Source organism: Phoca vitulina, unplaced genomic scaffold (assembly GCF_004348235.1).
Source record: "Phoca vitulina isolate PV1807 unplaced genomic scaffold, GSC_HSeal_1.0 scaffold74, whole genome shotgun sequence".
Lineage (NCBI taxonomy): Eukaryota > Metazoa > Chordata > Mammalia > Carnivora > Phocidae > Phoca > Phoca vitulina.
In genome coordinates this window covers 2,920,691-2,948,455 of record NW_022589777.1, presented here as the reverse complement: position 1 = coordinate 2,948,455, position 27,765 = coordinate 2,920,691, and the positions used below count along the sequence as shown (strand labels likewise).

Below are 27,765 nucleotides of genomic sequence, written 5' to 3'. Positions count from 1 at the left end.
GAGACCATGACCTGAGCCCAAACCAAGAGTTGGACGCTCAACCGACTGAGCCACCCAGGCACCCCCAACCCAGGTCACCTGATGTCAGTACCCATGCTGCCTCTTTGGTATGAGAGAATGGCAGCACACGCTGTCCTTAGAACCATGGGGCCTATTCACCCAGCCCCTTCAGTTTACTGTTCAAGGTTGAGACCCTGAAAGGAAAAAGGATTTAGTGAGGACACATGGTTTTTGAACAAGGACAAGTCCCCAGAATATAATTTTCTGGAGCAGGGCTGGGGGAGGGGATCAGGCCTCTATTCGCCAGAATCCTTGACTTTATCTGTTATACTGAGCCCTGAAGGGCGAGGGGAAAAGTGTACTGATGCGCAACAGTAAATACAGTGTCATTTTTTTTAAGAGGTCACTTTGATAAATAGTTCATGTTGCGAAAATCACATTGTTTTAGAATTTTTTTTTTCTTTTCATAGTATATCTTGTTTCCTATATCTTTTCTAAACTCATTTTTTTTTCTTTCTTTTTTTTTTTTTTTTTAGGGGAGGGAGGGGTTGAGGGAGAGAGAGAATCCCAAGCAGGCTCCATGCTCAGTGCCGAGCCCAACGCAGGGCTTCATCTCCAGACCTTGAGATTATGACCTGAGCCAAAACCAAGAGTCGGATGCTTAGCCAACTGAGCCACCCAGGCGCTCCCCCAAACTCATTCTTTTCTTTTCTTCATCTATTTTTCCTTTTTTGAATCTTATTCATATGTCCATTTATTTTGAGCTATTGTGGTAATTCTGATATTTGGGGTTTTGCTGGTTCATCTGAGTAGTCTTCCTGTTTATTGCCCTTGTGCCCAGTACTTAGTTACATGGATGAATGAATTGTGGGAGTGGTATTTGGGGGCAAGTCAGCGTCCAGCTCCTAAAAGAGACCTGGGCTCGGAGGGCACAATGAGGAGCAGTGCTTGTATGATCTGGAATCAGTGTGTGGCCCTATCAGTGCAGGTATGCTGCTTCATGAGGAGGGAGATTCTAGAATACTGCAGCTCACAGGGGCTGGGGGTTCCATTCATCTGTGCCTCCAGCTCTTAAGACAGTGCTGACTACCATCAGGCAGGGGACAGTAGCAGCCTATTTTAGGAGGAGCCAGGCTTTGGAGTCAGACGGATCTGGGTTTGAATCCTGGTCCTAAGACAAACTAGCTGTGTGACTTCAGGATAACCTCTCTGTGCCTCAGTTTCCTCTTCTGTAAGCTGGGGATAATGATGGTAATAATACCCACCCCATAGGGTTGTTGTGAGAATTAAATGAGTACATGCAGAAGAGTGCCTGGCACATTATAAGCATTGAATAAGTGTCAGTTGATTACTATTATTAACAATGATAGAATATAAAATCCCTAGAATAGTGCTTGGTCAGTAGCATATCTTATGACATGTTTGCTCCCCAGACAAAGTGTGACTTTTGTTGTCAATTTAGCATGTCACTAGCTGATTCTGAATGGTTTCCCCCTCCTGGGATGCTGTCTTATCCCATGGTTATTGGTGATGCCTGAGCTGTTACCTTACTTCCCGATCAGAAGGGCTTCCTCAGAGCATAGTTTTCAGAGAATCTTGTGAGCTTTTCACTGAGCCATGTGTTTCCTATTAGAAACAGAACAGTAACCACCGCAGGTAACCCAGAGTTTACAGTCCAGCCTTAGTCACAGACGGTCTGCATTTTTAAAGAGACCAAACACTTTCCCCAGAGGTTTATTAAACACACACACACACACACACACACACACACACACACAAAGAAACAAACAAAAAAGCCCAAAACATTCAACAGAGCATTATAAAGTAATTTCTTAGAGAAATGAGGAGGGCCTTAACTTGTCTTCTGTGGCTCTCTCTCCGGGTGGTAGCCACATGAGACGTGACTGTGAGCACGGACTCGGACCAAGTAACTCTTCCCCTTTTCCTGAAGGTGCAGAATTTGGGCACTGTAAACTGCTTAGGAGCCCTGTTTCTCAGGCCTTTCTTTTTGGACATTCTCCTCTGAATGCTCTGCTTAATGTCTTTGACTTCTGCCAAAGATGGAGGAGTAAATGTGTGGCAAACAACCTAAGCACAGAAGGATGCTGTCCAGGCCTATGCTTCCCGTGTTCACTGGCTAATGACAGCTGTGAGTTGTGGTCCATGTGGGGCCCACAGAGCCTCACGTCCTCCTGCTTATCCTTGTCCCTTTCCCTGAGTTTTCTTTTCTTTTCACTTTTAACAGCTCTCTTGAATTTTAATTAACATACCACGTCCCTGAGTTTTCATCCGGAGTCTGTCCTTGATTCTTATTTAAACTACTACAGTGTGGTGGAAAGAGTTTTGGATGTGAAGCCAGAGGGGAAGAGAAAAAGGAAATCACATTTTATTGAGTGCTTGCCCTTTATCATTCAATTCACCAGATTTTTCTTAAGCTCCTGCCACAAGCCAGGCATTGGGAAAGGCACCACAGGTAGTGTATCAAGGACGTCCACCGGGGCTGGACCTAGGCTACGTGCGTTTGAATTTCAGCTCCACCAGCTAAGTGGGACCTTAACGACTTCTTATTTAACTTCTCCTGTGCCTCAGTATCCCTATATATCAAGTTAGGATGCTAATAGTGTCCACCTGTTAGGAGTGTTGTGAGGATTAAATGAGTTAATAATATAGAATGAGATGATGATGATGATGATGATAGTGGCAAGGATGACAGTGACTGTAATGGGGAGGGGTTAGGATGGGGACTCAACCAGATAGACACATCATTGCTTCCATGCTGCTCCCAGTCATGCACACGTGTGCATGTGCGTATGTGTGTGTGTGTGAGCGTGTGTGTAGGATGGAGGTGCTGAGGGATGGACTCGGAGCATAAGACAGATGTCAATAAATAAGTACAGTAAAGCATGCTGAGTATGACTATAGGATGGGGAAGGGTATCATGTGAGCTTATAGCAGGGGGTCGGCCTCCTCCCAGGTCAAAGAAGCATACTAGAGAGTGATGTTTAAGTGAAATTGAAAGGAGAACTCAAAGTTAGCTGGGCTGGAGGTGGTGAGGGGAGGTTGTGTGCTGTGTTCTGGGCAGAAGGAACAGTATTTGTGAAAGTCTGAAGGGGAAAGCCGCCCTATGGCATTTAAGGAACTAAAGAAATCCAGTGAGCCTAGAGCACGGAGTGTGAGCAGAGTGGTGAGAGGTAGCTGGCAGTGAAGGCGGAAGCCAGACCATGGAAACCGCTGTCATATTGAGGAGTTTGGGTGACTAAGAACCAGGTACTGTCCTTGGGGGACAGAAATCCCTTCAAGCATCACAACTCTGTGATAAAGGTGTTATTAGCCCCATTTTGTTGATGGGGAAGTTGAGACCCCCCAAAATTTTCACTTACCCAGAGGCATAGACTTAGAAGATAGTAGCGCCAGGATCTAGGTTTCTCCAACTCCAAGGCTAGAGTTCTTTCGGTGACACCTGGCTATTAGCTTTATGACTTCAGGCTCCCCTCAGTTTACTTACCTGTAAACTAGGTAACATAGTAATAAATACCAGCCTCAGAGACTTATAAAAACAAATGGAGATATCCCTAAGGTGCCAAGTCTAGTGCCTGGCATATTAGTGAACTCAACACTGCTTATGGCCCCAGATTCTTGACCGAGAACTGTTTTTCCTTCACAATCACAGCGAACTGAGAGAGAACCCCATGAGCTGCCACAGGCATTTTGGCTGGGTTGTCAGTCATCTTTCCAAGGATAAGTTAAAACCCACACAGAAATCATCTGTGCACATAGGGATCTGCTCCCCTAGCTACTTGACTGGTCTCCGTGCACTGGGCTCTCTTTCGATTCTGTGACCCTGCAGTCACTTGAGCTTCAGCTCTGCTGGTAGGAGTGACCCTGGGGGCTTCTTCCAGCTCTCCCAAGCACCCTTTCCCTTCTGGGCTCGCTGGTTGTCCTCTCCTCTTCCTCCAGAGTCCACGGGCTTGTTCTGCCTGCACCTTATGAAATGAGCTCCACTGCTGGTTTGAATTGTATTTAACTTTGTGGTGGTTTTTAGCTTTTCTCACATTAGTCTCCAGGGCAGAGACTGGCTCATCTCCATATTTCCTACAATGATTAGCACAGTACTGTAGTAGGTACTCAAGAGATAATAATGGTTTTCACCAGGATGGAGCTTTGTGGGTACCAAGGCTCTTTTGTACAGTTTTTAAAGAAGTCTTTACAACTGTTCTCTGAGGTAGACAGAGCATGTGGTATTCTTTTTAGCATAATTGGAGAAACTAAGGCCTAAGCTTCAGCAATAGGCCTATTAATTAACTCTTTAATTCTACAGAGTACACATTTGCTAAATATAACTGTCCCATGCGTGGCCTGGGAAAATAGAGCCGAAAAATATAATCCCTTTCCTCAAGGATGAGGCAGGCCTTTAAAGTTTTAGGACAGAGGAATGATGAAAGTGTTTCACTTTATTTGGGGAAGAGCAGTGAAAAAGTCAGAGAGAAAGAGATGCTTGCATTGGGCCTTACAGGATTGACTTGGTGGCACAGAAGGGGCGGGAGGGAGGGCCTCCTGGGCAGAGGATGTGACACATGCCACAGCCCATAGGAATGAGCAGACAGGCACCTGGGGAGGTGCTGCAGGGTCAGCCTGGCTGGCAGAAGGTGTATAGCCACGGGCTGGTGGTAAGGGGAAGATGGCCATTACTCCCACCGTTAAGACCCCAAGACGCCCAGGACTTGCAGGGGACTGAAAGGTTTCTTCCTAGTTCCTTCCCCTTCGTTCAGTCTCCCGGTCCCTTGGCATACACCGTACGCAAATAAACGGCTTTGAAGCTTTGGATGGGCTCCCCCTTTGTTTCTGCTTCCTTGAACCCCCAGTTTATCTGCACATAGGCTTGTAATCTCCTTTCCATGCTGAAAGAAAACAGATCTTAACCACAGGAGTGACCTGACGACTTGGAAGAATAAAGGTTACCAGGTGAAAGGACATTTGTGTCATATACTCTGTGTGGCATGAGGTGACTGGGAAGGAGTAAAGTTCGTCTGTGACCAAACACCTGTGTTCCTCTCTCAGTGTCGAGATCACCAGAGGGAAGCATTAAATTGCTCTTCACATGAGTCAGATCTGTTGTTTCTGAGGAGACAAGGCTAGTGCAGCTTGAGCGCTGTGGGCAAGTCTGACCAGGCCCCATCTCATTCTTGCCTGTGTTTGCCTTTCAGCTGTGTAAATGAGTATGGAAGATTATGATTTCCTGTTTAAAATTGTTTTAATTGGCAATGCTGGTGTGGGAAAGACGTGCCTAGTCCGACGATTCACTCAGGTAAGAGAACTTGGAAGTCCGGGGTTGGGTTTCTGAGTCTACCCTGTGGGGTTAGGTGAGCATAAGAGAATGGAGGACTGGGCCCAGCGCTGGCCTCTCAGCTGCTGGTTCTTAATGTGCCCTTTGAGAGTGCGCTGGCTTTATAGCCTAGGCTAGAGTTTTTTCAGCCATCTCCAGGGAGTCTGGCTCTGGGGGTCACCACCAAGCCTCCTCCATCTTGTGTGCTTCCTTTATGAAAGGAGCAAATGGTTTTGCTTTCAGTGTATACTATCAAAATCAGATTATTAGATTAAAATAGATTATCAATCAGTAATCTAAAGGTGTTAACAAATGAATCTGGACTTCAGACTAAACGTAAATATTAATTTTAAAAAAAACCTCAAATACAAATTAAACCAATCAAACTCCCTGCCTATGCCCTCTCACATCCTCCTAGGCAACTGAGTGAGTCATTCTGGTTTAGAACCAAATATGCTGATGTTTTTAAGTCTCTTAAATGGGAATGAAACGAGAACAGTGAAGGACTATCTGAACGAAATTAAATGTTCCCTCTGGACTGAGTCCTTATCGTATGATCTAAGTACAAATCCCCTTTGGGGCTGCCCTTTCGAGAATTACTGCCAGAGATTATATGCCTGTTTTTATACAGAAGTGAGTGAGAAATCATTCTGAAGTTGACCTTCTTTTGTGTTTTCCCTGGAAAAATATGAATGGCATCCTTTTCAGGATTATCATGCATACATCTTGCATTTTCATAAAGTGCTAGTTGGGAACTCTGAGACTAGCCCCGCTAAGGCATAAGACGGCCGGGTGCTGTGGAAAGAGCACCAGCTGGAGTGTGGAGACTAGGGTCCTGGTCCCAGCTCTGCCCTGGCTCATCCTGTGAACCTGGGTTCCATTCCCTCCGCTGTGTGGCCTCCCTGTCTCCCTGCCACACAGGAGAGGCTTGGTGACCTGCAAAGCTACTTCCAACGCTGACAGTCTGTGGTTCTGTGCAAAACTGGACAGGATAACACAGACCGCTTTAGGGCAGAGAGTCACCTTTGGAAATGCCAGGGTTTTTCCCAGGGTTAACGAACCCAGAAGGGAACTCGTGCTTTTTACTAAGCCTGGGCCTGGTGAAATCAAAAGTTAGAAGCTACCAGGCATCCTCGCTTAGTCAGCCACTGTGCCGTGATACTGGAAACTCCAGCTGGCTTTACTTCCACCTAGCAGTAATCTTTTCTGCTTTTGGCAGGAAGACAAGCCTGCAGAGACGTGGAGGAGTTTTTGGTCTCTTTATCAAAAGTTCCCTTGACCTTGTCTTATTATCTAAGGAAAGATCCCTTAGAGGTTATTCAGTCTACTCCTCCCGTTATACAGATGCAAAATTGAGGTCTACAGGGACAAAATGACTTCTTAGCATCATACATCCTGTTAGTGGCAAGGCTAGGATTAGAACCCACGTCTCCTGGTTCTTAGCCTGATCATTTTTATTTTTGGTGGCCTAACCTCTGAGACCATAGGAATCTGGCTTTTCTCTTTAAAAAAAAAAACTTTGTCATTAAAGGTAAAAATGCTTCCATTTTGAAGACTAATTTCTACTAATAAGCACACCACCCCTCTCTTTTCTACTTTTTACCCCTCCCAGCCCCTTAACTCCCCCCAAAAGTCACATTCCCTAGACAGTATTATGTTTGGTTTTGTTGTTTAGCAGGCAGTTAAAATGAATTGGATTCAGCTGTTTTTGAGGCATAAGGAGTTGGGGAACAAAATGATGAGGGAGACATTGGGAAGGATTTGTTTTATTTTTTGGCATTTATTAGACTGCAAAACAGCTGGAGTGATAAACTCGAAACTTGGCAGCCTTGTGTTTGAGCCAAACCAAAATAGAGGAAAATTGATTCAATATTTTTACGTACAGTTATGAATGTTTATATTTACATCTTTTGCGGACATGCAGTGGAATATTTTCTGTGGGTTTGAAGCTCAGTCTTTTAAGTTCAAACTTTAATTAAAGAACTCGCTTGTTAGGGAACAGACTTAGTTAAAGATGCCCCAATCTTAGCTGCCAGAGCTAATAGAGTCCATTTTACTTTAATTTCTGGCAATTCTGGAATATCAGTGAAAAGGGAATAGAAACTAGGTGAAGAACTCTTCCTTATTAGAATTCCTTCCTACCTCCAGGTCCCTCCCTAAGCCTCCAGGAAATATTATATACCAGTAACCTTCATTGTACATGTAATCTTGCTAAAATCCTATCTTTCCAGCTCAGCATCCAGTTTGAGGTACAGCTTGTTTTATTTTGTTTTCTTTTGAAATGCTCATTGAATTCGAGGCCCAGAGAGGGGGACTGATTTGCCTGAGGCCACACAGAGATCCTCCAGCCTCCTGATTTGGTGCTGTTCCTACTTGACTTTCTCCCGAATGATTTTATTTTTTTCCATGATCTTCCCAGGGTCAAGGGCCCCAATTTCATGTAATTACATATATGTGGTACATTGCATTAAGGGAAATAGTTCTCACCCTCAGAGCAGAGGGAAATTCAAAAGCTTCACTGCCTCGCTCATGTTTCCTGTAGCGTGTTCTTGTTTGTTTGTTCATGTCGGTGGTCCACTCCCATGGCTGTCCATGCCCTAGACTGATAACCAGTTTTAATCTTCCTGGATTGTACCTCTCTGGGAGCACCTATCCGTTTTGCTCCTCTTCTAACAATCCTGATTTCATCCCTGCGGCTTCATGCTCCTCAGTCTTATCCTTGTGTCTGAGTTCTGTTTCAGTCTTTGAAATCCGTCCCTGCCCTTTCCCAGTTCTCTTCCTTCACCCTCTCTGTCTTCCTCCCCCTTTCACATCCCCCCTTTCACTCTTTCTTCTCTTAGCATTCCTCGCTCCTACTTTCTCCCTCCTTCCTCCTCCCCTCAAAGCATACATACAAAATTAAATTCAACACGGCTCCCATGACTCTAAATCTCAACTCAGCCAAAGGAAGGGGCTGGTGGTGTGTGGTGAGTGGGGAGAGGGGAGAGAATTTCATTTAACTGAAAGATTTGCTTAATTATTTTCCTTTATGTCATCTTTAGGGTCTTTTCCCCCCAGGACAAGGAGCCACGATTGGAGTTGATTTTATGATTAAGACGGTGGAGATTAATGGTGAAAAAGTCAAGGTAAGATGCTCAGTGCTCAATAAGGCTTTCATTGTGCTGAGAGGAAGTAGTGTTTTCATAACGCTTATTAAATCTCCTAATTGAAACCCACATTGAAAATATATTCAGCCATGGTGACTTATTTCCGAACAGAGTTCTTCTATTCCCTTTGTAGATGTTTCATTTATTGATGGGAAGACAGAGAGAAGGTCTGAGGCAAGTGGGTCCTGTCTCCTACCATGTCAGAGGTGATGTGAAAACAAGGAAGAAGTTTCTTTTCAGGAACTCCTGAGTTGGGCCAATAAGCAGTACTACCTCTTGAGAACAGTAGCCCCATGAAAGAGCCTACTGATTCCCACATTCGTTATGGGTCATTTGGTCATATGGATCACTTATTGGAATTATTGTGTCTCCCACCGTATCCCCTATTTGTAACAAGGGAGAGATCCTAAATGGGAGGTCCAGGAAGGATCCTTGAGCTCTCTCTTTCCCTCTGTAGCCTCTGGACAGTTTGGTACCTGTAAGAACCATGGTATATCTGGTAACAGGAGAAGGGAAATAGTGTTTATTGAGCACCTAACATGTCAGTCACACTGCTACATGCTTTTATATGAGCTGTCATATTTAACTTAGTCCTCACTGTAACCCCTGTGAGGTAAATGGTAAGTTACCTTCCTTTTATAGGTTTCAGAGAGATTGAGCCACTTATCTATCCATGGCTACACAGTTAGGAAGGGAGGTAGGCGGGATCTGAACCAGTTTTGGGAGCGGGTGCATCTGCTTCCTCCCTGGGGTCTCCCCTGTCAGCAGAGAAGAGGGGGATGAAGGCACAGCAGGCCTGTCACTTTGAAGCAAGGACAGGAGGAAGGTGATGGGAAGAAATATGGAATAGGACTGAATTACGTGGAAGGAGGGGAGAGAGGCTGATCTTTGGCTCTGTGCTCTACCTTCCTCTCAGAGTTAGTGAAATTCCACTCTCAGGTCTTTCAGAGCTGAGTCCCATGGGAAGAAGCAGTGGCCCTTGGATCAGCAGCACAATGAAAACTGTGGCATCGGATTTCCAGCTAGATCCCAACCTAAGCACCCCAAGTTTAAATCCATGTCTTTTGCATCCTTCTCCTGGATGTACCTGCCCTCCTGCCTTCAGATGCCTCGGGAAGGGCAGAGAAACTCCAGCATGCTCTTGCCACATTTCAGAGATACACTGAGAAGTATGTGGGGTGAGGCTCCTGAGTGGGGGACAGAAGCACTCCCAGGGTCTCTTCCAGCCCTGACTCCTCAGAGTGGTTCCTTCTGCAGAGACATCCACACCAAATACAATAGTGAATGGAGAGCTAGGGGCACTGGAAAACAAAGCAGGGTGTGAAATCCATGTCAATGCCAACCAGAAAGCTCAGAAAAATAGTGCACTGAGGTGGGGAGAAGGAGCTAGGGAGGGGGAGTAAGAAGGAGACAGGAGTGCGTGCATCCAGGAGGCATTGGCAGAAAGAGCCACTTGTAACCGTGATTCCAGCAGGGTGGAGGTGATCGCCACCCCTAGGAGTTGAGTAAAGGTAACTGCTGTTGCAGGCATTTTGCTTCCTGAAGTTGGGTTTCCTAGCCATATACACATACCTGTGTGAGTTCACTCCTTCGACCACAAGTGTTAGTGCCTCCGATACGCCAGGCCCTGGGCATGAATAAGGGTGACTAAGAAATGGTCCCCGCCGTTACAGAACAGGCTTATCTTTCTTTTCTGAATCCCTAGGTTCAGGGATTACATTTATTCCATTTTCTGCAAACCATAACCTCATTGTTAAGCGCTTATTACATTCAGCTAAAATCCATCTTTTCCTAACCTCCGATGCTGCCACGAGACCCCAAGCTCCTCAGGAACCAGGTTTGTGTCTCACTCCTCTCCCCATCCACAGCACAGTTCCTGTCCTCTCACCGCTTTAGGCCTCTGGACCTTCATCTTTAAACAGGAGGAGTTGGTTAATCTCCTAAATTAATGAGTCCTAATTAATTTGCTTGAGTTTCTTTCTAACCATGTATGTGGAACCAAGATTTAGAATGACCCTCTTTGACCCCATTAATCCAAGGGCCTCACAACACGGGGACATGTGAGGAGCAACGTCTTCAGTCTTTCCGTAGAAGAGGACAGAGCTGCCCCAGTTCACCAGGGACACAGTTGTCTCATTGTTGTCCTTGTTCTTTAACATTACTGAACCCCTCTTCTTGGTGATGTTTAAGTCTCTTTTTGCGAGCAGTTTGCGGGCTTTCTCAGAGTCCTGCAGAGTCAGTGGGAAAGAGAAGCTGCTGGTGGTTTGTGGAGGATCACCTGCCTGGTGAATGCCAAGGCAGCACCACACCCCAGGCCTCTCTCCTGACTTCTCATCGGCCCGCCTTGGCCTCCCCTCTTCAGTCTGGTTTCTTTTAGGATGGCTTCCAGGATTGAAGGCAGGGAATCCAAGATATTAGAAACATTCTTGTGGCTGTTAATACTTAGTGCCACGTCAGTAAAGGCAAAGTTGAGGCCCTTCTCTTAATGTGGTCTGCCTTTTGAAATGACCTTGAGTAGAAAATGCAATTAAAACAGATGTAGAATTTTCTCCTATCCATTTTTTTAAGTCTATCATAAATAAATGAGAAACAAGTAAAACTTTCAGCTCAGGCTACAACATTGTAACCTTAGGATATTCTTTATAATATGAATAGAAGATTTGCTGGCTGTCTTTGTAATCAAGTATATATTGCATAGATAAGGAAGTCTTGAACATATTCGCATGTATTTACTCACTTGACCATCTGTCCATCCACTCATCCATATATCCATCCTGTGGTATAGTACATGACGTGTGCCAAGCACTGTGTTAGGTAAAATATTTTGCCCGCTAGGAACTCACTGTCACCAAGCTCAAACACTTTATCTGTGAAACCTTCTTTAATATCCTACCTGTCAATCATTTAAGCAGAATTAATCAGAGTCCTTTCTTTGTGATTCCGTTATCCTTTTTCCTTCAGCTAGCCATTATTCACATGTGTCCAGTATGTACCATGTACTCTGCTAGGAAAGCACTGGACTATAAGGTTCAATGAGAGGTGGCCCTTGCCCTCAAAGGACTCAGTCAGGCACAGAGGCAGCCCTAGTGTGCCTGTGACTGCAGCGCATGATCACGACAGTGAGACAGGAGAGATGAGTAACCGTGCAAAGGCTGTAGGCGAACAGGTAGCCCCTTGCTGAAGAAGAGGACGCTTAGAAAGCCCATGGCTGCAGTATTGAGAACATATTGACCAGAATGAGATTAAACCTAGGAGATACTCTCTCCTGCTGGTACGTCTTTATTCCAAGAACATCGCCTCTTTTATTATGGTTAGTTTACTATGTTTGATCTCCCTGTAGACGGTGAGCTCTGTGAGATCAGGAATTGTGTTGTATTCATCTCGGTATCCTCCCTGTGCCTAGCACAGAACTCTACATATATTAATGACATATAAACGCTGAGAAGGAGCGAATGAGTTGCAGAGAAAATAGTGAAACCAAATTGAATGATAAAAGCAGTGGAATATGGATATTCTTAAGACTCAGCTCTGAGGCTAGAAACAGGCAGCCCGCGAGGAGAAATCAGCCTGTATCTTGGCAGGGCCATACAATCACGCTTCTAAAAACTATTTCAGTGGTTTTAACCCTCAGAGCTGTTCTCAAGATGTGCCAATCATGAGAATATAGTGATTTCTAATGATTGACAGTATTAAATTCAATGACAAGTGTTTTTCAAGGCTCACTGTGGTATGAAAACAATAGTCTGTTGTTCTAAGACACATCCTGGCAGAGGGGAACCATGGCCCTAGGTTTAAAGCAGAGCAGAGAAATAGCTTTTGTCCCAGCAAAAGCCGTAACATCTGTATGGTCGCCTTCACCACACACAGACTTTCATGTACATCATAAAGAGCAGCTGCGACTTCAGATCAAAGGAGAGCCTTGTGCCACTGTTTGGGGACAGGGACCACCGGTCCCTCCTTAGTCTTCTCAGCTAAACTGGTATGAACAGAGGGTGACACCAACTAACTCATCCTCTTTGGATGCAGATGTCTATTAAAATCAGGCTCTGGGGGCAGAGGCAGCATGGTGGTGGGTTGCATCCTCAACTGGGAATAGAAAGCCTGGAGTCCGATCCCCAGCCTTGTGGGTAGCCAGTTAGGAGATGGAGGGGAGGCATAAACTGGCCTACCTCCCTGGGTTGTTGTAAAGATTAAATCAGACCCTCAATAAATATTTGAACATCTACTATCTTCCAGGCAGGCACTTTATTTGGTGCAGGGGATTCTGTGAGTAAGATGGACCACTTCCCCTACATGAAGCTTTCAGTCTAGTGAAAAAGACTGTTATCAAACATATTATTACAAATAAATGATTCAAGTGTGTCAGGTGCCATGAGGCAGAATTACAGGGTGGGTTGCCGAAGAGAAAATGTGGGGATGGGGAACCTGGCCTAATCTGAACGTTCCAGAAGGTTTTCCTTGAGGAAATGATGTTCTCTTAATGGGGTGAATGCATTTTGTGACATGACGTTTATGCAGTTTAGAAGGGAGCATTCTTACTATTGTTGATGTTATTTCTCAAGGCCTTCTGCATTGTTCTGCACTCAGGAGGCTCTGGAGTATGGCTCTCTTTGCAATCTTCTGCTCTGTGCAGGGAAATCTGGGGAGAAGTGTTTTTTATTTTCTTCTTTATTATTAGAACCATCAGTTATTAGGTCTTAGAACTGGTAGATGACTTCAGAAAATGTGAACTTTCAGTAGGCTTGGATATTACTAATGTCTTTTTATAGAGAAACCACTGAAACCCAGAGATCAAGTGACTTGCCCATGGTCTCAGAGCTTAAAAGTGGTGGAGGGAAATTATTTTATCTGCCACGGCATTGTTCCTGTTTTCATTAACAAAGATAATATCTTAATAGATTCATTTGAATTTCGAACTGGAAAAGGTGGCTGAGGTTGGATGTTCTCGTGCTCCAGTTGCTGACTGAAATGGCAGCAATCACAGAATGACAGCTTGCTCTCTATCCCAACGTTTGTAATACGTCACTGTGGTTACCAGCACGAGCTCTGGGACCACAATGCCTGGTTAAATTGGCTCTGGGACATTGAGCAACTTAATTAATCTCTCCGTGCCTCAGTTTCCTCGTGTGAGAAATGGATATAGTTATAGTACCTACTTCAATGAGTACGTTATATGTAAAATGCTTAGAGCTTGACACATAATTAATGCTCAGTAAGGTTTTTTAAAAAGATTTTATTTATTTATTTATTTATTTATTTATTTATTTGAGAGAGAGAGAGAGAGAGCATAAGCCGGGGAGGAGGGGAAGAGGAGAGAGGGAGAAGCAGGCTCCCGGCTGAGCAGGGAGCCCGACGCGGGACTCCATCCCAGGACCCTGGGATCATGACCTGAGCTGAAGGCAGTTGCTTAACTGACTGAGTCACCCAGGCGCCTCACAATAAGTTTTTTTTTTTTTTTTTTTTTAAGAATAAAAGAAATGCTTAGGTAATATAATAAAGAAAAAAACCCCAAAAACAAAGCAAGCCCCTCTCCATAACCAGATATACCTACTGCATTAAGAGAAATTTTTTTTGTTTGTTTTTTAGGGCAGAAAATAACCATGAAATTGAGCGAGGTGTTTCCATTTGTAAACTAAAGCAAGGCAATGCTTTCTTTTCTACTTCTCCAACCTGATCTTTGTCTTACGCCTTTACAGCTTCAGATCTGGGACACAGCAGGTCAAGAGAGATTTCGGTCCATTACCCAGAGTTATTACCGAAGCGCCAATGCCTTGATCCTCACCTATGACATAACCTGTGAGGAATCCTTCCGTTGCCTTCCTGAGTGGCTGCGGGAGATAGAACAATATGCCAGCAACAAGGTCATCACTGTGCTAGTGGGTAAGTGAGGACTAATGAGGAAGGAAATTGATTTGTGGCCATCGGAGAATTTATAATCACATAGTGCTTGTGCCTTGGTACCTTCCAGTAACATAGTCTACAGCCATTTAATTCATGAAATCAACATTCAGTCCTTCTGAAATTGAAGAGAAAATGAAATAGGTCATATCCCAAGGTGATGGTTTAGAAAAGTAAAGTAGAAAATATTGCTGATTGATTTTTCTGTCAATGAAGGCTCTAGGGAAGAAGGTGGACTGCCATGAAAGTTCTGTGGGCTGCTAAACATTACCCAAAAAATCTAGTTACAAAATCATAGAAACTGCTGGTCTAGAAGTAAAGCATCTCTCTTAAGTTAATAAAGAATTTATTCTTAAAGTAATTGCTTATTGCCTAAAAGAAATGGACTTCTCTTCTTACATTCATGCTGACTTGAGAAATTCTAACTTAAGAAAGAATCCACTAAGGGAAATTCTGCAGTTTGTTTCACCTTGTGGGAGGGTAGAACCCCTGTTTAGTAAGGGGGGAAAGCAGAAAACAACCCATGATTTTCTGTGGTGACAAACATGCCCATTAACAATGGGATTGCAGTGACATGGATTGGATTGTTAAAAACTCCTCTAGTGTGATGAAAAGTGTTAATAACATATGGCTGTTAAAATGTTTTCTTCCTAAAAAGGAACATTGCTGTATATTCTAGCAAGACTTGAATTTTGGAAATCCAGGTAGAGAATCTCAGAAACATTGTTAAGTCACAAATTATGGTTAACATTAAACTAAGTAAACACTTATAGTAAGCATTATAGCTAGCACCCATGTGCCAGGAATCATATTAGGAAATTTATGTGTAATGATTCCTAATTTACATATGAGGAAACCATGGCTCAGAGAGGTGAAGTTCTTTGCCCAAGGTTGCACAGCATGTAAGATCAACTCCAAACCTTGTGTTTGTCCAATTGTAATGTGCTGCTTTGTAACAAATTGCTGGACTTTTCTTTCAGGCTGCTGGGTTAAGTATCTGCCTCTCTATGAGCTAGTGCTCTGTGCCCACTCCTGAAAACCCTCTTGCACACTGGAGAATGTTTGTCATGAAGCACTTGAAAACACCTATCTCAGGAGCTGGGCTTTCTTTCTATTCCACAGAAAGCCCTTGAGAACTTGAGTCAAAGCATTATTCCTTGGGATTCTAAGGAAGTTAAATGGAGATTTGATGGGAGATAATTAGTCCATTCAGTATGAAAGAGGCACTGGCTTTAAAAAAAAATCTTTTTATTATGGAAAATTTCAAACACAAGCAAAAGTAGAAAAAACAGTATCATGAACCCCCATGTACACATCTCTCAGCTTCGATGATTATCAATTCATGGCCAATCTTATTTTATCTGCTCCCCTCTATGTTGTCTCCCCTTGTCTTCAGATTATTTTAGAGCAAATCCCAGATGTTGTATTAGTTTATCTTTCAGTATTTCCATGTATATCTTCAAAAGAGGATTTTTAAAGAAATAGAACCTAACCACAAATCCATTTTCACACCTAAAAATTATTAAGTTCTTTAATAGCATCAAAAATTTAGACAATGTTCAGAGTTCCTTGATTGACTCAGACATTTTTTAAAAATTTGTTCAAATCAAAGATCCAAATAAGGCTCATATATTCTCATTGGATTTTGTGTCTTTTAATTCTCCTTTTGCCTGTAGGTTATCCCTCCATTTTTTCTCCCTTGGAATTTATTTGTTAAAGCATACGTTTATCCTTCAGAGTTTTCAAGTCTGAATTTTGTTATTTTGCCACCGTAGTATACTTTGACATATTCCTCCATCACCTGTATTCCTTGCAGATTTGCAGGTAAATTTAGAGGCCTGGTCAGATTCAGTTTTTTTGTTTTTCCTTTTAGCAAATATACTTCCTAGTTGATATTCTGAGGTACAGTTCTCATAGGACAGCAAGAAAAATGCTCGATTCCCTTTTTTTAAATTTCCCACTTTTTAAAATGAGTTCTTTCCCTAGTATCTTCCAAAAGTACTAAAATTTGTTTATATTTTGAATATTATTATAGGTTTAAATATATTCAGTATATTCTAGGCCCTTGCAACTGTTATCATTGATGGTCCAATTGTTCCAACTCTGAGAGTGGAGCTGCTTCAGATGGTCTCCTAGTCCTTTAGATACGACCTTTTGACAATGACCATCGCTTGCTTTCTGGTGTAAGAGTTCCAGGCACAACTTGTGCGTTTCCTGCCCACACCAGGAATTAGCCATTTCTTCGAGAAGCATTGTTTATTATTAATGTGAAGTTATATTTAGAGACCACAACTAAGGTGATAAGAATCTTCCTTATTAGTGGGTGGTCATTGCTTTTAGGCTTTTCAGTGGACAGAACTAGTGTGTGTGTGTGTGTGTGTGTGTGTGGTGAATTGTGTAGTGTGGACAGAACTAGTGTGTGTGTGTGTGTGTGTGTGTGTGGTGAATTGTGTAGTGCCCACAGGCAGTTATACATTAGGCCCCACCAAACACTGTGACGGACAAGACCACGATGGGCCACACCGGGCATGACGTTCACTTAGGTGAATACAGGACAGAAAATATGGCTTCATAGCAGGTCAGCATCAGACACTCCTCTTCAGGGGAAGTAATCCTCGATAGCAGTCCACATGGTGGTCCAGGACCTTCCAGGCCAGTTCCAGTATAAGGAAAAAGGCTCATGTCAGGCACCTGATGGACCTGCTGTGACCTAGAAGCCTTAGCAGGGACCAGGCTTTCTTATAACAACTCCGTGGACCTAACTTTCAGGGTCTCTTCAAGTGAAGAGTCCCCCCACTCAGGGACGCCCAAAGTTGTGGCTTTCCACTAGAAATTTAGAATTCATGCATAGAATTCCCAGGCCGGATGGAATTTATCAGTCAGGGGTCACTTTCACCATAAGCTGTGTTGCCAGGTAATCAGTTGATGTATCACTTTTGTCAGGTTTCCAGGAGAACAGAGGTAGAAAAATTTTTAAAGATAAAATCCACCATGAATTATTCACACTGATACTTCCATTTATAATTCAGGACTGTAAAAATTTTACTTAACCTCATTAATCTTTCTCTATTTCCTTTTTCTCATGCCCCAAATCTCAGACCCAGTGACACTAGCACAATTACTCATTTGCTTTATACCCTAAAACCCACAGAGCAGCCTTAGAATAACAGTTCTCACACTGCCCCTGACAGGATGATTACTGTAACAGTTCAAGATGTTTTCTTTCAGGTCTTTTTGTCCTTAGAGTATATACCACTGAGGACGCATGGTTAAAATCCTAGATCTTGAACTCACTTGGAATCGTTCCTCTCTGTGTGGTTATGCCATTTCATGATAAACAGGTTCATTTGTTTCATTTTGCTTTTCCATTGGTAGGGGTTGCTTTTTAAATTTAATTTTGTATTAATCATATAGTTGTAACTGTATAATTATGTGAAACATTTCTAAGATTCTGAAGTCAAATCTATTAGGACAAGGTATATTTAGAGAGGTCGAGTTTCTGTCCCTCCCTATCTCCTCAACCTTGTTCCTTTCATGGGTAACCATTATTTTTAAAATTAAAATGTTGGCTTATTATCACATCAAGAAAATAAAGTTTGTGAATGTGCATGTGTGTATTTTTTTAATCCCTTTTTCTTAGACAGTTGTATGTTCTATATCTTTTATCTGTTTTACTTTATTTGCTTAACAGTATATCCTCGTGTCTCATTCCATGACAGTATATGGAGCCATTCCTCATTGCTTTTTACCGAGCAAATCACTGTATTGCACAGATGTACCATACTTCATTCAAGCCAGTGCCCAACTGAGCGGCATTTGGGTTGTGTCCAGTTCTTTGCCATTACAAATGGCATTGATATCTTAAACATTCCAGTAATCACAGCCACATTTGCTTTGCTTTATTTGCCCATGTGTCTGATTTGACTTCAGATATGAAATTGAATTTTGATGCTTCCGAGCCTGTACAAAGTCCAATGATGTTTCCTTCTTTGATTTATCCCTGTTCTAGGCAACAAGATTGATCTGGCTGAAAGGAGAGAGGTCTCCCAGCAGAGAGCTGAAGAATTCTCAGAAGCTCAGGACATGTATTACCTGGAGACCTCAGCCAAGGAATCAGATAACGTGGAGAAACTATTCCTTGACTTAGCGTGCCGCCTCATCAGTGAAGCCAGACAGAACACACTTGTGAACAATGTATCCTCGCCCTTACCCGGAGAAGGGAAAAGCATTAGCTATTTGACTTGTTGTAATTTCAACTAAAGGCTGAGGCAAGGAGAAGCGAGAGGAATCAGCAGCTGCCCCGATGGGCCCCCAAATTGCTGGGGGAGGTCTGGTGATGACTATGGCTCCCGCTCTCAGACCTTCTGACTCCTGTGGGATCCGGGCTTACAAAGCATGGCAGCCCAGAGGTTTTGTCCACAGGCCAGCATTAGCAGAACATATAATGGTTTCACCCTTTTGCAGTCAGGAGTTGGAGCAAGGAGAAAATTGCACTAGGCGCTCCATGATCTGCAGAGCATGTTGCTTTTGTTCTTTTTTTAAAAAAAAAAAAAGCAAGTAAAAGCGCATTCCTGAACAGTCCAGGGGAAAATGTACCGTAGGGAGATCCCTCCTGCACGTCAGTGGGTGCATGTGGGGGCTGTGCTTTAGGGCTTCTGGGGGCCCTGGCTTTCTTGTCTACCAGATAAACCCAAACTGGGAAGGCCAAGTACTGCCTCTGGGGTGTGTGTCGATGACTCTATGGAGACGTTGAAAAGTGTTATTTCTCTTATCCACAGGCACTTTCAAGAACTTTGCGATGTAAAAATGAAATGAAACCTTTTCCCATGACCAACAGTAACCATCATTGGTTTAATAATATATATAAGCTCCATGACTCCTTTTGGTGCTAATGAGTCCACTCTTTCACAGACCAAACATTTTAGTACATTGATGTCCTTAAATGTATTACATTGAAATAAAAAAAAAAAATGAGGGAAGTCCATGAATCAACACTCTTTCTCAAAGTCTCATTACTACCTTTTCTAGGGTGGATTTGTTGGAAAATAAAATACTTTTCCTTTCATGTTCTTTCCCCTCTAAATCTCTACCATTTTCTTCTTCTATTCTCTCATCTGTCCAGCCCTTTAAGTAAATGAAAACGTTAGAAAAAATGAAAAAAAAAATGGCTGGTGATATTCTAATATAAAAGACTAGCTCTAAGACATCACGAGTAGTATGAGAAAACAGACCTGATCTGACCAAAATACTGTGGATGAATGGACTGCGATGCAGAGTTCTAAGCAGAGCACAGTCCTCAATAGCAGGTGACATCTTTTACTTCCTGGTACTATCCATCCTGGACAGGCCAAGGCTTAGAATTTTGTACATGTTTTTGGTATGACAAGTGACAATAGCAACAGATGAAAAGTCTCATGAACCATTTTTGTATCTTCAGTAACCTTAGAAAAATTCTGCTTGGGGAAGCAGGTGGAGCTGGCATTTGTCACCTCCTTCATGTAGTGATATTACTCTCAGACTCACGACCATACATTCTTTCCTATTTCCTTTTCTTTTCCTTTCTCTCCTGTCTCCCCATTCTTTCCTCTCTTTTCCTCCCTCCCTTTATATGCATGTGTTACTGCAAATCTCCAATTCAAATGGAGGTGTATATGCCTTTACTTAGCCAATTTTAAAACAAGACTCGAAATGGAAGATGTGCTGCTGGATACGTGTTACTAATTTCTTTAGTGCCATACTTTGATGCCTTCCAATCTGTTCACTGATATAAATGCAAATTGGGGAAATAATTAAACCTGTACGCTGTTGATGCTGTCGGATGTTTCTGTAGCTTGCCGCTTGGCATCGCTGAGGGATGCGTCATGGAATAAGGGCAGGATAGGCAGTTCTGTTGTAGATGGTGGCAATCTCGGTCCTGATATGTTGATGTTTGAAAGCTGTTTAATTTTAAAGAAATGAGGCGCATAGAGACACGACATCGATAAAGCATTTCCAGTGTTCCTCTCGCAGATTTCAGAGTGACTCATCTCTTGTATACAGATTACACACATTGTGTAAGGGATTGATACTTTTGGTTGGCTTCACTGTGTTTGTCCTGATCCTATGGGTGAGAGAAAGAGATCGTAGTAGTTTGAATTGCTTTTATTTTGAATCTGTTTCTGCAGGAAAGAAAAATCATTTTAATAAACACCAACCAAAATCATTTATAATAATTGTTGCTTTTCCCTCCCTGTTTCTCCACTAAGCCAGCAACTATAAAAGTTTTCAGAAAACAAGTTGATCAAGGTGGGAAGAAGAACTTCTCTGTTTAAACTGTGAGGAAATGTCCATAGGTTTAGATTTATTGTCTTTCATTTAGGGCAAAAATCCAATATCCCATATCATGACCTAACTTTGTCTCCACAGCAGCAAGCATGTTGAAACTAAAGCTGCTTTGTGAACGTGGACTGTCAGGTTGGACAAATTTAGTTGTAGAACAACAGCTTCTAGAATTGCTCTTGCATTCTGAAATTTTTATTCCCTAGAGCCCTAGGGAATAGGCCATACTCGTAGGGGATTAGAAAGTTCTGCTCTTGGTCCCTTCCTTCACTGTTACTCCTCGCAGCCTCTCCGTAAGGTACAGTCACCCATCTGTGGCCCATCAGCAGAGATATATGGGAATTTAGAGCTTTTCTCCCCGCCTTAGTTGTATGAATTCCAGATTAGGCCTTATGGACACTTATTTACTGATACATCTCTAGTTTCAGAACAATCCCTGACCATATTGTAGGTGCTCCATAAATATTAGTTGAATAAATGACTTAGTGCTGAGTGGAGCTTTGCTGGTCATATGGAAATTTCTCAAATAGAACTTGAGAAAGGATACTAATTAAATGTGGTCATCTTAACCTAGACCAGGAACTAAACTCACTGGTTTGCTTACTGGTGGTTATTGCCATGGCAACATTTGCTAAGATGAGCCTTCTTAAATAAAAATGAATTCTTACTTCATGGTGGATGAAAAAGAGAGTTGCTTTCTCATAATTCAGTTTGGCTTGATCTGCCTCACACTGAGTCCGTGTCTGCTTCCATTTTTTTCTTCTTTTAATAAAGTTACTAAATATATGGCAAAACTTCTCCATTTCCAATGAAAATGCATATTTATGTCATAGAGTCAGGTTTGGGAGAATCTGTGAAATCATATAGCTTGCTGACATTAATGGTATTTTATTATGGCTTTGTGTAGACTGTATCCTCATAGGATTTTGTGCTTTTTCCTTTACCTATACAAGGCTTTTTATTTGTTTATAAGCTTTTGTTATTTCTATTGTATTTATATTTAATTTTGATTATGCAGGGCCAATTGTCCTTTCTGCAGATTAGATTAGGCCATTAGCGTTCCTGGCCTTTCTTTTTCCCTATCTTTTCTACTCATTTCATGTTACCATCTCTTCCTGAGTAAAGTGGCAAGAGTGTAACTAGAAATGAAAGTCAAATGGATTGATTTGGCAATGTGTCAATTTCTGAAAGAAGGGTAAAAACCACTGGCCAAAATAATATATTTGGATTAGGATTATTTGTTTTAAGCAATTTAGATTTGTTGGAGAGAGGAGGCAGAATTTAACAGAGGACTGGATTCTATTCATGAATGATACCTTTGGAGGACACTGGTGATTTCCAGTGTTAGGTCAATGATTTGCCTCATTTATCTTCTCGGCTATTCCATAATTCTTCCAGATTCAGCATCAAATTTCAGTTAATGAATCATTTTGAATAGATACCAGTTGCAAGTGATTTTGAATTGCTCTTCTGACTAAAGTGAAAATGTCTTTTTTTATAAACCAAGCCACATAAGTAAGATATCATCTTATAACCAGAAAAAAACTTTCATTTTTTTACCCACATATCAAACCAATGGCTCTAAAGATAGACATTTTCTATTTCTTAAGCCTCCAGAACTCTACATTTCATAGCCATCCGTACTTTAGGGAATACTGCCCCATTAGCTTCTGGAAGAGCTTTTAGGGTTTGCCCTTTGTTTTCTCTAGACTTTTTTTTTTTTTAACTGCAACTGGTTACTTACTTTCCTCAACCATGGTCCTGGCAGATGCATTTTAAAGCAACTATAATACTTTTGAGACTTAACTAGAAATTCAAAACCAGTGAAAAGATGTGTATCTCATTGTTCAGACGAACAGTACTCCACACAAGCAATCTGGTTGAGCACTAATTTTGGGATAAGAGGGGGATGTGCTCTTTTCTTTCTTCTTTTCGAATTTCATTTCTGTTCCATGAGTGTATTTGTGTTTAAAAGGAAAGCTGCCTTCCCTTACATTCATCACACTAGGTAGAAAGCATACTGAATTAAGAAATTATCATCCCTTCAAACAGCTAATTGATATAGTAACCTTGGAACAAAGGAGATGACACTTCATCTTCTTTCCTAAGTCATCTTTGGGAGCTATCCTTTGAAATTAAAAACAAATTGAAGCATAACAAAGATGGTGAAGGAATTTAAAATTTATGACATTTGAAGAATATTTGAAGGATTTGGGGAGATTTAGCCTGGGAAAGAGAGAGGAATACAATTAGTGAATTAGTGCAAGACTCTGGTTCAGAGGGGTGGAATGAGGTCCACTGATTAAAGGCCATAGGGCCACAGATTTGGGCTCTGTGTCAGGGAGAATTTTCTCAAAAAGGTGGCTCACCATGGAAGGAGCTGCCTTAGGTAATAGTAACCATCAAGCAGACGCTATATGATGTGGAAAGGATCTCAGCATTGGTTGGAGGTTCGACTAGATGACCTATTAACTTATGTTGTAGCACTTTGCCTCTCACATGTTCAGTTAAATATCTGTTGACCTACAGCTAATGTAGGTTTTTTTTGTTTTTTTTGTTTTTTTTTTTTGTTTGTTTGTTTGTTTTAAAGGTGTTGCTATTCTGCCAATCCTCCTGGAAGGAGGTTGGTTACATGTTGTTTGGCTAAGAGACTGGCTTGTCATTGTGGCCTAGGCTGGAATTGCTTTGTCAGTCCATTCACTGATGTCCAGTTCAAATCACAAACTGGCTCTTGAGTTAAAAAGAAGAAAAGGTATTATTTTAATAGAAGTTACATAAAATCATGGAAATTATGTTTTTGTTACTTGCCAAACATGCTCAGTTTAGTGAATAACTGGTATCCAGGATTTCAGACCAGGCCTTTTTAGCAGAACAGAATCTTCAGTTAAAGATCCCATAAATGGACCAACATGAAGTTTTGCAGCTTCCATTAGAGATGGACTGGGGCGTTAATGGCATAAAGCAGACCCTAAGATCTATTTTGGCAGAATCTCAAATGACATTTCGTTAGTTGGTTTGATTCTCTCGAAAAAACATGTTCTGCAAATTATTTTAATAGAACCAAAGCCAAATTTCTTCATGTAGAAAAAGTAACAAAACATGGGTTTTCAGAAATCAGAGATAACTATAAGCAACACTTACTAATAAAGCCCATGACCACATGATTCCACCTGCAAAATAACTTGCATCCCTGTTAAGCTGATAGATGGCTTTTCATTAGTCTTTATAAGAAGTCATTGGTCTTGCATCAGTATGGTGAGAAACACTTGAGTTTGGGTAAGACTTTCTTTGATTCCTTGAATTAGAGCAGAATTTTTGGAGATGTTGTGTCCTAGTTCCTAATAGAATACTTGATCGGTTATAACTTTAACACTTCAAGGAGTGATGTAGGGAGGTGTGTGAAGGGGGAACACCAGGTTAGATATGAGGAGTCCTAGTACTCCTAGTACATGAATTAGCTGTATCTTTATGCAAAGCACAATCTCTTGAGCATCAGTTTCCCCATCTATGAGCTAGACTCATTATACCTGTCAGAATTATTGTGAAAATTAGGTAAGATAAATTGAAAGTTAGGACAGTGCTCAGTAAACAGTAGGCAGTCAAATATTAGTTCTTTTCTCCTTAATTAAGGGCAGACTTTGGATGGTCTGATACAAGTATAGATCCTTAGGACAAAACAAAGAACCCCTCTCAACTTCAAAGAAAAGAGCACCATTTCTGAAAGGGCCTTAAAAGGAAGTCACTTATTTGATCCATCTTTCTGCCTTTGGCCATTACCTTCACCCAAGAGTCTCTTTATTTCTTTACATATTTCAGGAAAGGTATTCTTGCACTCTTTCCCAATGGGCAATTCCAGGTTGCAAACTCCTCATTATCAGGAAACTTAACTGTATTACTGAAATACCTCACAGTGCAATTTGAACCTCTTTCTTCTTGAGCCCATTCTCCATGGGAAGAAAAATGGGCTGATCCTATCTTCTTTTTAAGGGACCATGTTTGCCATTTATTATTGCCCTTTGCCTCATTTTTCTCCTTTAACGACAGTCAGAAAAAGCTCATTAAGGTGATAATCGTTATTCTCTTGGGGAATGTCAAACTAGGTATTTATAAACTCTTAGTTTCTTATTAGTATCAGATTTAGATCACAATCTTACTGTTGATTAACTCTTCAATTATCCATGTATTTTTCTTCCTTATATACTTGATAACAAAGTGTGCTTCTGAAGAATTATTCTGGTTGTGTGGTTGTTTTCTCCTCTTGGTAAAAATAGAGTCATGAATCCTAGTTTTGTCATCTGCTTTTAGAATTTCATTTTGTAGATGACGTATATTTGATGGACGTAATTACCAACACCCAAATTTAGCAGGGTTTCTTTCCCTTTCTACATGTGCACTGTATTCTGAAATAAAAATTGGAGTACCAAATGCCTAATAAAGCAAAAACTCATGTACAGAATAACACAAGAATCTGGTCTGTTAGGATAATTTATCATTAGTTGAATGGTCCACAGCTTTGTTTAAGGTTATACAGTTATGCCTGGATTAAATAACAATAGCAAAACTTGATAAGCCCTCTGAAAAACAGCTGCTAAACATATAGCTTTCTGGAATGTAATCATTAGAAATATTCTCTTATCCTATACAATTGCAGAATGCTAGTGGAACTTTCTTGTAGGCTATTTGACAATGAATGTCAATTGATTTAAAAAAATTTTTTAATCCTCTTATCCCTTTAAGGCATGTTGGGGCTTTCATGTCCCTTTGTGGAAAATTTCAAATGACTGGAATGCTGGCTTCTAATTTCTGCTCACTGAAGTGTCCTCTAGACATACCAGATGGCTGGAGCTCCTTTGATGATATGTAAGGGAGCTACATAAATGTATTTATGTAAATACACTTACATAAATGTAAGTGTGTGAGTAAAGTTGCTGTTTTCAGCAACACACATGCACACTCTTCCAAAAAACTCTGCTTTTAAAATTTCAAATAATAAAGGATTAAGAAGAGATTTTTGATCATCTAAAGGGAAGAAGTTGTGCCCCACATATATTGTTACTATACTTTAGTGCATGACTTTTAGTGTAGGGATGAAATAAAATGCAAAATATATCATTCTGGAGGTCTTCTCAGCAGCTAGTTAAAATATTTAGAGAAGCTGTTTTATGAAGACTTAGAGAACCCCTGATTTCCCCCCTTTCCTTATCTCTTTCCTTTAAAACATGGACCTTTAACATACACATAGTTTTAACAAACATGTTAATCATCAAATCTTATGAACTCCGTTATTAATATTTGGCTGGTTTTAAGCATAGGCTCTCAGTAATATCTGAATACACCAGTATATAAAATCTAACTATCTGATTCAACACAGGCATAATACTTGGTTTTAAATGTTAATATGCAGCACACTGTATTGTCCTATGTGGTCATGTATTTTGTTGTTTAATAAAAAGCCTGTTAGAAATATAAGCCCATAATGACCTGAGTGCACTTAGCTGAAAACACTCTAAAACTTCAATCAGCATTAAAAAGGGGGCATCAGGAACAGGAACGTGAAAAATTCTTTAATGAAGTTGCATCCCTCTTTTTAGAATTAAGATATAATTCACACACAATTCACCCCTTTAAAGTGTTCAATTTGGTGTTTTTAGTATTTTCACAAAGTTGTACAACACTCACCACTATCTAACTCTAGAACATTTTCAGTATCCCCAAAAGAAACTCTGTACTCATTAGCAATTACTTCTCCACCCACTCCCCCAGCATCTGGTAACCACTAACCTACTTTCTGTTTCTGTGGATTTGCCTATCTTAGACATTTCATACAATATGTGGTTTTCTGTGTCTGGCTTCTTTCACTTAGCATAATGTTTTCAAGTTTCACGTTGTACCATGAATCAATATTCTTTTTATGGCTAAATAATATTCCATTGTGTGTATATTCCAGAATTTACTTGTCCATTTATCAGTTGATAAACATTTGGGTTGTTTCCATTTGGGGGTTGTTATAAATAATGCTGCTATGGACATTTGTGTACAAGTTTCCTGTGTGGGTATATATTTTCACATCTCTCTTAAAAGCGATTAGTCTAACAAATCATTTGTGTTCACTTAAGCAGAACCTCTTAAAATCCCACTTGGAGAATGCAACTTACAATCTTAGGTCAATTGGTCAATTAGGGGACCCTGAATAATGGCTAACTTCCCAATATGTCCATAGGAATCTTTCTATGAGCCTACCATTTATATATGATAATCAATTTCATGAAGACTGTTTGTCTTGTAGAAATTGAGCTGTCATCACATAGAGAATTTCTAAAGTCCTCTGCATTGTTTCAAGGGATAGCTACAAACCATGTTGGAAAGGAGTACTCATTCAATCTTCTAGGATTCAATGAAGGAGCACTTTTAATATATACTTTCCTTTACATACTGACTGTCTTTAAAGTTTGGATTTTCCATCTTGAAAAAAGATTGTCAAATCGCCAAACCACCTGACTGTCCATTGTAGCTTAAGTTTTTATTAAGAAATAATTCATACTGAGAGTAAAAGTAAAAAGAATGTATTTTGTGTGCAAAGGATGAATGTATTAATAACTTTTTATTTGTAAAAATTTTTTAAAAAGATGAATGGAAATTGCTTTCTCATGTACTTGTATATAAATAAACATTTCCTGTTACCCACATGTGGAGTATCATACGCCATCAAAGTAGGTAAAAGCAAATAAGCTTTAAGTACATGAATGTCCTTCAGCACGAGGTGGAATGTGCTCTGAATCTGGGCACCTGAGTTTGTTTATGCTCTAATTGGCTCTCCTCTGTATAATAAGGGACTAGATTAAATAATTTTAAGGCCTTCTGATTATAATACTAAATAAGGCTACTCTGCTACATTCAGGATATGAAAGTTACATGCTAATTATTTCTAATGGCAAGAAAGATGCTTTATCTGAAGATATAGTGGAAGGAGTATTACACTGAGAAGCAGGAGACATAAATTCTAGTCCCAGTTCTGACATGGACAAGCTGTGTGACTTTGGGCTAATCATTTAATTTCAAGCCTTTATTTTCTCAACTACA

General features: G+C 41.1%; 1 protein-coding gene across 2 annotated transcripts in view; it reads left to right on the top strand.

Moving 5' to 3' along the window:
• The window catches only part of RAB30 (RAB30, member RAS oncogene family), a 74,077-nt gene extending 55,174 nt beyond the window's left edge, over positions 1–18,903 (top strand). For both annotated transcript variants that reach the window (XM_032393501.1, XM_032393503.1), the window contains exons 2-5: positions 5,205–5,305; positions 8,365–8,448; positions 14,166–14,349; positions 18,377–18,903. In XM_032393501.1, the coding sequence (XP_032249392.1) occupies positions 5,213–5,305; positions 8,365–8,448; positions 14,166–14,349; positions 18,377–18,627 (612 nt within the window). In that variant the 5' untranslated portion in view covers positions 5,205–5,212 and the 3' untranslated portion in view covers positions 18,628–18,903. The remainder of the gene's footprint in view (positions 1–5,204; positions 5,306–8,364; positions 8,449–14,165; positions 14,350–18,376) is intronic.
• The last annotated feature ends 8,862 nt before the right edge of the window (positions 18,904–27,765 follow it).